General features: G+C 41.3%; 1 protein-coding gene across 1 annotated transcript; it reads right to left on the reverse strand.

The window, feature by feature from the left end:
* Window positions 1-4,482: 4,482 nt before the first annotated feature.
* On the reverse strand, window positions 4,483-6,421 carry LOC109199083 (matrin-3-like). Its single transcript, XM_019354428.2, has 4 exons — window positions 6,359-6,421; window positions 5,267-5,383; window positions 5,055-5,176; window positions 4,483-4,964 (listed from the first exon to the last, which is right to left on the reverse strand). The coding sequence occupies exons 1-4, from the start codon at window positions 6,372-6,374 to the stop codon at window positions 4,890-4,892; spliced, it is 330 nt and encodes a 109-aa protein (XP_019209973.1). The 5' UTR covers window positions 6,375-6,421; the 3' UTR covers window positions 4,483-4,889.
* Window positions 6,422-12,024: the final 5,603 nt, after the last annotated feature.

The raw sequence follows: 12,024 nt of genomic DNA on the forward strand, positions 1-12,024 counted from the left end.
CACCTTGTACGGTTGCCAGTATATTGATGTTTTCATTTAATTTTTTAAAATGAATCTAAGCTTTTCGAGCAGATCAGAGGTGTCAGTGTATTTTCTTTGGTCTCTGTTCTGGCAGAGATAGCTGTTGGCAAAGACCAGCTCGTGCTGGTGTTTGTTTCTTCCTCCCCATTATCACCACAGCTTTATTCAAAGAAGGTGATCTGATCTTTTGGCTCGTCTGTCCAATAGTGTAGATTTCTGGTGAGTATCAGCTGCGCTGGGTATGTAAATCGGGCCATCCAGCTGCGGTACTGATCCGACGCCACTTGTGCCAAAAATCCGGACAAATGTCTTTGATCATGGAGCAAATCTGAGCCAAATAGACTGATCATTTTTTTCACATGGCGTCTCATCAGAGGAAACTTTTCCTTTTCCAAGTTCCTGTAGAACTGTCAGAAAAATCCTGGAAGCGCTGTCTGAATTCTGTTTCGAGACATGTAATCACAGACACATATTTCCCTTTTTTAGCAGAAAGGTTGGCCTGTGGATAAGCAGTTGTGATCTTGGACAGTGTGGGGAACTGCACAACGTTGAAGTTGTGCAGTTGTGTCTTAAAGAGATTGACCTTCACACAAAATGCTTTCATGTGCGCATAAAGTTGTGGTACAAGCTGCTCTTTCCCTCGTAGGCTCTTGTTCAGGGTGGTTAAATGATCAGCAAGATCAACTAAAAATGCAAGGTCTGCCAACCATAGAGGGTCATTCAGCTCATGAAGAGGTCGGTCCTTCTCTTTCAAAAATGGTCAATTTCTGACCTCAGGGAGTAAAGACGCTTCAGCGCGGCGCCGCGGCTTAGCCAGCGCGCCTCCGAGTGGTAGAGTAGATCCCCATATTCAGCATCCACTTCAGAAAGGAAAGCCTGAAATTCTCTGTGCTACAGTCCTCTTGCTCGAATTATGTTGACACTTTTTACAATAGTGTTCATTACATCTCCAAGATTGACTGTCTTGGCACAAAGGGCTTCTTGGTGAACAGTACAGTGCATTTTAACAGCCTCACCTCCAGCCTCTTTCACCTCAGCGCACATCATAGACGCCATTCCTTTGTGTGCACCTGCCATAGCTGGAGCCCCGTCTGTTGTATCTGCACACAGCTTGTCCCATTTAAGTCCCATTTTGTCAGTTGAGTCTGACACAGCTTCAAAAGTATCCATACCCGTTGTTGTGCCTTTTAGACTCTTAAGATCGAGCAGCTCCTCTGTAACTCCACATCTTGCGATGAGTTGGGCCACCTCATAGCTGCTATTGGAGCCTTTTCCTGGACTTTTTGAGCACAAAAAAATACTGTTGCTGACCCTGCAGGACAGCTACTATTTACTTTACTTTCTGCTCTCGCTCAGCACCAGTGTAGGATGCATAGACCTGATGTTTGGTTTCATAATGACGTCGTACATTATACTCTTTCATAACTGCCACAGTTTCAGTGCAGATAAAACAGACACTTCCCCTTGAATTCTTTGAAGAAATATTCACTCTCCCACCGTGTCTGAAATTTTCTGCACTCACTTTCTACCTTTCGCTTCTTTGGTTCTGCCATGTTTAGTAACTTGGGGTAAATTTCTTCTAGGATTGTCCTTTTTGGTGGAGCAACTGCCTTGATCAACAGTAGCTTCCCCTGGTGTTAAAGCTAAGAAGTGCAATACACTCAAGCAAAAGTTGAAGTGCGGGCCATATTCTCTTCTATTTATAAAATTTCTTGCGGGCCAATTAAAAATGGGCCGCGGGCCGTAGTTTGGACACCCCTGCTATAGACATTAGCACACACTCCAACAGGTTTTCATCCTCTAGAGTCACTTGGATGACAATGAAAACACTACGTCCAGATAAACTCCGTGTATATAGTGTATTATCTTACAAAAAATACAAACAAATATAAAATAAGTATTTTATTTTCTAAATGTAATGCTTCCTTTTAGGAGGAAGGTGGAGGAGCAGCTCCAGCAGAGCAACACCAGAGGTGTGTGGAGAGGACCGAACACCATCACTGGACGGAGCACTGTGAGCGGAGGGGGTCCAGAGTCTGGAGACCAGGTTCTGGCTAACAGATTGAACCAGTTGTTTAACAGGTTTGATTCAGTAGCACTTCCCTCCCCATCCACCAGAGCTCGTCACACCTCTCTGCAACCCCCCATAGCACCGGGGACATGAAATGCACCTCACCTGTCCCCCTTTTCCTTTTCCTTCAACCACTCTACTGGGTCTAAGTCGTCTCCACCTGCTACGGCGGCTGAGATCCTTTGGGGTGAAATAAACCTCATGAGGAATGATTTTGAGTTCAACGGGGAATTCTATTTACAGATTAAGGGTACGGCAATGGGGAAAAACTTTGCCCCAGCCTATGCCAACATCTTCATGGCAGAGTGGGAGACCTCTGCATTGGAGAAATGTGTTAAAAAGCCATTATATTATTATCGATTCTTGGATGATATCTGGGGGTTTGGCAACATCCTGAGCGAGACTTTGAGGTGTTTTTGAGGACTCTTAAATAATTGGTTGAAACAACAAAGGGAAAGGAGAGTCTTCTAATATGACAATCGTTTTGCAATTGTTCATCCAAACACTTTTTTCTCTGTTTCCAAAAAACAAACACACTCATCTAAGAAAAATTCATTGGACTAAAGTTTGAATGCGCATGCAACATGTTTATTAAGACTGTCTAATGTCTGCGACGCTATCTTCTCCCACGTCTGCGAACACCGGAGGCCTTGTGGGTCTCCTGCCTCTGCGAACGGGGAAAGTAGACCTCGCATGTTTGCGTCTATACCTGCGGAGAGCGGAAGCTGCTCCATTTCATGGGTTCTATTTATGGACTCACGGGACAACATTAGTTATGTCACTGATGTTGCCACTTGTGGTGATGCTATACCTTGTTTATAGCATAATATCTGAACTGTGATGTCATTGTGAAGTCACCCTGCAATGTGATATCAACTGAAAGCTCATAACTGAAGCAGATTAGTCATTTTGTTGTGACCATATAACCAAGCATGCCGACATGAGGAGTCGCGAGTAAAAGGAGGAATATGCGCAAAATTCCTCCTTTTACGCACGACTCCTCATGTCGGCATGCTTGGTTACATGATCACAATAAAATGACTCGCAAATATGTTTTAAATGGATGATTCCTCATTTGATGGAGAATCATCCATTTACACATTTCCTGAGTCCTAAATTTGATGCCAGTGAACCTTTCTGAAAAGCCCCAAATCCCCTATGAGCAAGCACTTGGCGACAGCGGGGAGGAAACCCCCCCCCTTTAATGGGGGAAACCTCCGACAGAACCGGGCTCAGGAAGGGGTGGCCATCTGTTGCGCACAGGCGGCGTTTAAATGTAATATATGTAAAGTTCCTCGTTTTACTCGCAACTCCTCATTTCGGCATGCTTGGTTACATGATCACAACAAAATTACTCAAAAAGATGTTTTAAATGGATGATTCCTCATTTGATGGAGTCTGGAGGCAAGGATTTCAGTCTCTGGATGTGCAAAGCTGGTAGTAACATACCCTAAAAGACTGGCAGCTGTAATTGCGGCAAAAGGTGGTTCTACAAAGTATTGACTCAGGGGACTGAATAATTACGCACACCCCACATTTCAGTTATTTATTTGTAAAAAATGTTTGGAATCATGTATGATTTTCGTTCCACTTCTCTCGTGTATACCACTCTGTATTGGTCTTTCACGTGGAATTCCAATAAAATTGATTCATGTTTGTGGCTGTAATGTGACAAAATGTGGGAAAGTTCAAGCGGGCCGAATACTTTTGCAAGGCACTGTATTAATAAAGAATAACTTATAATATATGCAACGGAGTCATGGTATTTATTCGTTTACAGTGTGCAGTGCAAATGTGACTGATCTTTGAAGTGTTATTGTTACAAACGCTGATTGGAGACCTTCCTTGTTTGTCCTCGTTTGTTTCAGGTTCCACAAGTGATTTACAGAATTGATGTAAATTTTATTCTTTAATACTTTAGCTTGATTTATTTCACCAAGTTATTAATCACATAAGCTGTGACAACACCCTCTATTAGTCCATAAACTACTACACCTGTACCAACACCTACTAGTCAACCAAACACTACTCCTAAATCTTTTTTAAAAAAAACATTCCCAGGCAATAAAACAGTGACAGACAGTAACCATTACAAACACTAAAGCTTGATGTGGCATCAAGAGTAAAAGATGAACTTTCTTTACATACATATATGTATAATATGTATATATGTATATGTATATACATATAGATATATATGTGTGTGTGTGTGTATGTATGTATATATGTACATACATACACATATACATATATGTGTATGTAGTATATATATATATATGTATATATATATATATATACACACACTTAAAATTCTCGCAAATGTTCTCGCAGCTTCTGACTGAATTTGATGGTTTGTTCAGGTGCAAACTTGAGTCAGCGAGTCGCAAAAATGTATGACACACATGTGACAGGTTTTATTTCATGTTTAACAGAACAGCAGCAAACACATTTTGGACACTTAAAGAAACTGAAGCCAAAGATCTAAATGAGCAAAAAAAAAAAAAACAAGATTTAGTAAACTGTTAACAGCTGTCAGGTACCTCCTGATGTTAACTAAATTAATAGGGACAATTTCTCAATAATATTTTCACATAAAAGATAAAATAGTAACAAGATCAAAACGGTGCTCTCCATCGGCCTGTACAAACAAAACAGAAGCACTAACTGAAAGGCTGGGAGACAATTCATCAAAGAAGACATATATAACTTACAACAAAAGGTGCCAGAAGGCGATTAGTTTAGTTTCTGAACTAGTAGGATCAATAACAATGGCTTGTTCTCCAGTAGATCAGGTCCATCAGTCAGAAACGGAGCCTGGAGACGTGTGAGACAAAGTCTTTGTAGCTCTTTGTCGACGTTCCTCATAATACTTCTAAAAAACAGAAAAGTGAGAAAACAAACATCGTTAGGCCAACAGTGTGATTTTGTGTGCTGAATCGTGTATATGTATGTGCGTGCGTACCTGCAGGTTGTCGTAGTGTTTCTGGCTGCAGCAGTGGAGTTCCTTGGCGGTCTTCTCATTCAGGCAGAAAACAGAGCAGATGTTACAGAAAAATCCTGATTTAGGGACCACAAACTCCTGACCTGCAGAGAAGCAGAAACAGGAAGATTAGACAAGTATTAACAACAAATTTGAATTTAGAGAGTGTGTGTGTGTGTGTGTGTGTGTCTGACCGATGGGGCTGTTAGGGTTGAACTGAGGCAGTCTGAAATCTGCTACAACACACGGAGACTGAGCGCGAGATCGCTTTGCCTCAGGTCCGACAAGCTCCCTCCTGCGTTTTCCCACAACTGAAAATGAAAAGAGCGACACGTTAATCATCAACAAATCTGCTACAGGACCCACTGGGTTTATAAAATATTTAAACATTAAATTATAACTCAATAATAATTGAACAAATGATTTCGATTTACTTGAAAAGCTGAAACATTCATCGGCCACTTTATTAGGTACACCTGTTTGACTGCTCGTTAATGTAAATCTCTAATCAGCCAATCACATGGCAGCAACTTAGTGATTTATGTATGTAGACATGGTCAGATGACCTGCTGAAATTCAAACTGAGCATCAGAATGAAGAAGAAAAATAATTTAAGTCACTTAAACGTGGCATGTTTGCTGATCTTAGCGTTTCAAAAAGTGTTGATCTGCTGGGATTTTCCCACAGAAGCATCTCTAGGGTTTACATAAAATCGTCTGAAACAGAAAATATCCAGTGAGTGGCAGTTCCCTGGAGGAAATGCATTTTTGAGTTCAGAGGAGAATGAAATAACTGCTTCACGCTGATAGGAAGGCCAGAGCAAGTCAAACAACCACTTATTACAATGCACAAGAGTATCTCTGAACACACAGCACATCCAACACTGAAGCAGATGAGCTACAGCAGCAGAAGACCACACTGGGTTCGACTTCTCTAAGCTAAGAACACAAAACTGAGGGTACAATTCACACAGGCTCAGCAACGCTGTAAAATAAAAACGCTGCCTGGTCTGTTGAATCTCAGTTTCTGCTGTGACATTAGGATGGTAGGGTCAGAAATCTTGGATCCTTGATGGTGTGGGATATATTCATACACCAACGGAGCATTTTTTAACACCACATATGTAAAATATATTACTACCACCAGGCTGAATGTCTGTAGCACAGCAGGAACAACAATATGAGATCAGAGCCATAAAATATCACAACTTTCTTTTTACATTCAGTTTACTTGTGTTTCGCTGTCAGAGCGGGTGTATTTGCTGATTTAAAGCAGCTCTTTTGTACCTTTAATGTCGGCCATGCTCCATCCATCCTTCTCCTCTCCCTCCTGTGTCTCGTCATCAGGACACTTGGCTCTGGCTGCCGTCCAGCAGGGCGGCTGCAGCATCGGGCTGGGTCACTGCTTCCCCTCGGTCCTCTGGCTCTCCGCCTGGCAGTCACCTTGGTCACTGCATCTGTCGATTCTGCGGTCTTCTTGGTTTTTCATTTTGAGGTGACTTTGTTCTCACCAGAGTCTTGCAGACGCTGTTTTCAGCTCTTCAAACTGAATTTAAAAGCAAGATGCCAGTAGGTTACCATGAAAAGAGGTTTGTTGTCACAAAATGTTAATGTGAAATAAGAAATTCCATTTCAAATTTCTAATCTAGAGTTGCTTCTATCTAAATCACATTCTTCTTTTTGCATCTTTGGAACTGTTTACTATAGACGACCTTGAGGAGTGTATAGTATATTTGACTCTGCCACTAAACCTGAAATAGAAAGATACTCACGACTCAATACGTCCAGCTTTACTCCTATGAAGAGGAGAGAAAAAAGCACAAGGTCAGACAAACATGAAGACACTTTAAAGAAATGCAAAAACACAGTGTAAAATAAATTTCCTCTTTTTCTCACTTCTGATTGTGGGACACACTTACCAAAGATAAATAGTCCTTGGTGACATTGCTCTCCATCACCTGTGTAATCCACCAGGTTCGCCATCTCAATGCATATCTGAGAAAACAGAAAGGATGTTTGAGCAACACAGTGGTACTCAACGGGTGGCTACAGGCACGATTTGTATTGTACAGGGCAACAAAGAATTTGTAAGTAACAGGATAGAGGTCCTGGCGAGTTTGTTTAGGCAAAGAAAAATAAATCTTGGGGTTTTAAACTTGCAAATGGAAAAAAGGTGCAAAACATATTTCTCTACTTTTGCAAAGTTTTTGATTGAACAATAAAACCACTGAGCAAGAAACCTAAAAGAATAACTAGTGCTGCTCAAACTGCAGGGATCTCCCCTGCTAGATGGGCCAGGACAAAAGGCTGAACAGGTCATAAGATTACTACTGGTTGAGACTGTGTTAAGTTAAAAGACTTAGACTTAGTGTTAAAAAAACACAAAGTCTCCTTCAGACTATTTAAAATGTTTCTCAATATTAAAAGAACAGCAGACCCATGACAAGCCTTGCAGCCTTCTGTAAAACATAAAAAAGTTGCACGTGTTTATGAAATCGTACCCTGTTGGCAAGCGGCAAGAATCTGACAAAAGCAGCAATGGACGCCACCGCGTCCATGATCATCATGAGAAGGTCCACATTCACCTCGGAGACCTCCACACTCAGCAGCCGGTCCTCCAGAGCCTCAGACTCTGGAACATGCTGAAAAACAACCAGCGTTAAGATCAGGGAGACCCGAGCCTGCTGCTTTTACAAGACACATTTATGTGACTGCTGACTTACAGTGTTGCTCCATTTCATCATGCTTCTATACATGCTCTCCTGTGAAAAGAGTAGAAGATGAAAGGGGATTACATCAATCACTGATCCTCTGTTTGTACAATAAATACTGAATAACTCTCCTCCTGGTTAGAGTGTTTTTAATGTTCTATTGACCACATTTAATAAGATAAATATTGGACTCCACTGTAAGTGAGAAGTAACTCGATCCTGGTTTGCATCTTTGTGGCAAAGGATTCATACTTCAGGATAGTAACGACACAACATATAACCAAAGTTTTGCAGGAACTATTTGATGCTATTTGAACTATTTGATGCTATTTGAGTGTCAGTGTCAGGTCTGACGGTGCCCGACCGGCGACCTGTGTGTATGTGTGTGTTTGTTCTCCTCTCTCTCGCTCTGTTTTTTCCTCTCCGGCTCCGCTGCGATTGTTACGCGGTCGCGTAGCAACGGGAGATCTCCGACCCGGAAGTGCTGCCGCTCTGAGCTGTCCCACCTGCGACTGATTCCTCGCCAGCTGCTGCCAATCGTCCACCGTCGTTGGCAGAGCTATTTAATGGTGTGGCTGAGTGACAGACAGCGCTGGAGTATTGCACCAAGCCTGGTAGTGACTCGAGCTCAGCAAGGGTAAAGCAAGTGTTTGATAGCGGAGGGAGGCTAATCGCGGCTGTTTTGCCTTTTCTCAGGAAGCGAACGAGACGGAGAGACGGAAGGAGAGACGTCACTGATTCACGGGAGTTGTGTGGACACACGAGGGGAGACGGGGAGAGGAGCACTGAAGGGACTTGCACTATGGATAACTGTGGATTGGCTTCACTGTAAATAAAGACACTGTTGAACTTTAACGAGAGGTCCGCGTCTGGGTTCACTAACTCACCATCCTTAACACTCAGTGACTTTCCGCAACAGTTGTCAGACCTCAATTCCTCTTAACATGTAGCTGTGGAGAGAGTTCTCAGAAAGGTCCTGAATAGCTGGCCCACAAGGAAACTTGAGATGGGAAACGCTGAAGCTAGAAGGTTAGCAGCGACTGAAGTTTCAAAATAAGTAAGGGCATTACTTAATAGTCAGTAAAACACTCTATAACCTATGTCTGGGTCTTTAAAGTTTACACAGGGCTGACTTCACAAGAAGCTCTGTGGAAATTTAAAGTGGTGCGGAATGACGTGGGTTGTCGCCTATGAACAGAAAAGTGGATAAAGTTCATGCAGCTTTTGTGCTGCTGTTGCAAAAAGGAAGGAACAAATACAGACAAAATAAATAAATACCTGATTTGAAATTCATGCATTTTTAGTTTTTCCATTTCTTATTCAGATATTTATCAATAAGTGACTATGCATGTATTGTATATATTGTGCTATTCCTTACTTCTTGTATCTTGTATCTGTCTTTGTTACTGTTTGTACTGTAACCAATATATTTCCCCAGGGATCAATAAAGTATTCTGAGTCTCATTCTATTAATATTAGCCCAGAGAAGGATGATGCTGTGCTCACTCCTAGAGGAGGAATCTGTTTTGATTGGGATCTGAATAGTTTGAGTGAAACAGGAGCATGCCCTGATTTAACAGCCCCGATTGCTCCATTTTCATACCTCACTTGAACCAGGAAGCATGTCTTGTAAACAATGTGGATTCTGAGCGTCCACTCTCCAACAGTAACTGGATTTTGAGGTAACTCTGGCGAAATCGCAGCACGCATCCCAGCTGTTAAAAAACACAAAGGCCTGGAGGGGAAAAATGATGCAGAGGAAACATTCAATATTAATCATTAAATTGAATTAAATTTGCAAATGCAAATTTCTCTGTATCAGCCTGCTGGGTCTACTCCTCACCCTCCTCTGCAGTGATAAACGATTATGTTGTAGTACAGAGTCTGAACCGTCTGATCAGGGAAGTAACGCCACACCAGCTTGGTGACATCCTCCTGTCTGTAGTTTCCTTCTGGCAAACCGGTCAACATGATCGTGGAGAACGTAGAACCTTGAGATTGGGCTTTCTACAAGACACAAGGTTCAAGAACCAAAGTTATTTGAAGAGAAACTTGCGGTTTTAAAAATATATATATTACTATTACTGACCACATAGAGAAGACAAAATGAAACCAAGTTTAGCAGAAAAAAAGAAACGTGGTTTTTTGAGGTGAGTATTTGGAAAATGGACACCTCTTGGTATTTACTCAAGGATTCCTGTTTAACACATGAAACCTGGGTTTATAAAATGCACTCACCTCAATGTCATCAGTTCACTGACAGTTAAATACTCTAGAAGTGTAAAACAAACACAGTAGTAACAGTCAACACTTTATATCTGGAGGTTAATTTTAGTTTCAGCTTTCTCTCACCTGGGATTGTGAACCAAGGAGACAGTGGGGAACACAAAGGGACTAGTTGTCATTGTGATCCAATATGGTGAAGTGCTGCGTTGTGGGACGGTAATATCTTCTGTTGGGACAGTTGCACCATCAACAGCAACCTCGCTGTCTGGCAAAGCTTTGTCTGGCAATCTTGGTGCTGCACAACAAAATAAGTTTTGTTAAAATTTTTGTGGGGAAAGAAAAGGAAAGAAAAATGAGTGGTGCAAACAGGTTTTTAATGTTTACAATGATCCAGTAATATCAATGTTTTGACTTTTATTTAACTTTAAGCACCTTTACAGATACCCAAGGTATCATAGACATCACTGACATATGTATTATTGTGCGATCTACTGTACAATATAAAGCGCCTTGAGGCGACTTCTGTTGTGATTTGGCGCTATATAAATAAAATTGAATTGAACTGAATTGAATTGAACATCAGAAAAACAATGATTAGTGGGTTAGATCAAATGCCAGACTGAAAAAGTGCAGTTTAAATGGCTCTGGTTCATGTGTCTACGGCAGAGACAAGCAGAAGGGAATCGACCACTGATGGAGCAAAGATTTCTGGAGGGGCCAGAAAAGAGGTCAGAGAGATAATAAGGCAAATGCATCAAAGGATTTGTGGGAACGAGAATCACAGTGTTAGTGGATAAAAGTTGAGGGAATGTGTCACAATGACTTATTGTGAACAACAATAAATCAGCAGTTTTGTCTTCACTTTATCCACAGCCCAGGGGAGAACTGAAAAATATATTCATGAGTGTTCACAAACAAAAGCGAAAGAAAGGTCTTACCAGATGACCTTCCATTAACTTAACCTATCTTTTTTTTTTCTCGTTTAAATCATATTTGTTTAAAATCCATCATTAAAAAAAAACACTTACGCAGTGAGGTACATCCACCGTGTGGTATTTTCAGCCTTGACAATTTGTGGCCGGTGGCCCGTTTTAGAAGGCTGTACCAAACGCCAAGGCGATCAGCATCACGAAGAGACTGAAATTCGATAAACACCTGAAACACAAGAAAGAAAATTTCTTCTGAACATTTAATTTCACATTGTAATGTTAGAAATAAGTGCTAAGCACACGTGGAAAGAGTGAACTAAGTACAGCTTTATTGTGGAGTTCACTGGATTCAAAAGTCAGAAATCCTGGCTCAATGATGCACTGGAGCCATGCTCAACATGACCCCTGCACTAATGCTGTAATGTGATAAATACTAGTGGCATGAGCATATGAAGAATTGCTCAGCGAGCAGCTTATCGGCAGTTCTCTTTACTATCTCTATATTTTTGCAGTTGTGCTTTCTCAGATAAGTAGCATCCAATCTAGACACATTATCTCTTTTTAAGGATGGATTATGAAGGTTGGTGCATGTCATTTAGTTTGGGTGTAAGCAGTTAATCTGTCAATTTTTCCGTATGGTTAAGATACACTTACACAAGCACATATCCATACAGCCTTTCACAGACTCGAACACATGCACTTGTTGGCATTTATGAGTGTGTTTATACCTTGTTGAGAAGAGGCAGGTAGTTTCTTACACAATCCATTTTTCCAAAGCTTCTCTGAGATCCCGGACTCGCCTGGCGAGATTTCCTGATGTAGATTATTCGTGCTCCATTGTCAGTCACTTGCTGCTTCGAGAAAACCGGGTTAACATGAAAAAAACAACAACCCACAACAATATGAATTCCAAACATTCTTATACTACAGTTCCAAGATCAAGGTCATAAGTTTGCACTTAATTCACACAGCAGGTACGCACCCTGGCAGCTATCTTCATTATCCAAACAATTTATAATTCAGCTCTGCTGTTTTTGATAACACTGGTTGAAAATATTTAAAAATGTACACACAGTGCTGTGAAAAA

The sequence above is a fragment of the Oreochromis niloticus genome, unplaced genomic scaffold, assembly GCF_001858045.2.
Source record: "Oreochromis niloticus isolate F11D_XX unplaced genomic scaffold, O_niloticus_UMD_NMBU tig00007030_pilon, whole genome shotgun sequence".
Lineage (NCBI taxonomy): Eukaryota > Metazoa > Chordata > Actinopteri > Cichliformes > Cichlidae > Oreochromis > Oreochromis niloticus.

Bases quoted from the DNA above. Each gene is read 5' to 3' on its own strand.
- LOC109199083 (XM_019354428.2), bottom strand. The intron at 5,177-5,266 runs GTCAGACACACA...GCTTCTCTGCAG, and splicing joins CAACCCTAACAGCCCCATCG to GTCAGGAGTTTGTGGTCCCT. The intron at 4,965-5,054 runs GTACGCACGCAC...TCTGTTTTTTAG, and splicing joins AACACTACGACAACCTGCAG to AAGTATTATGAGGAACGTCG.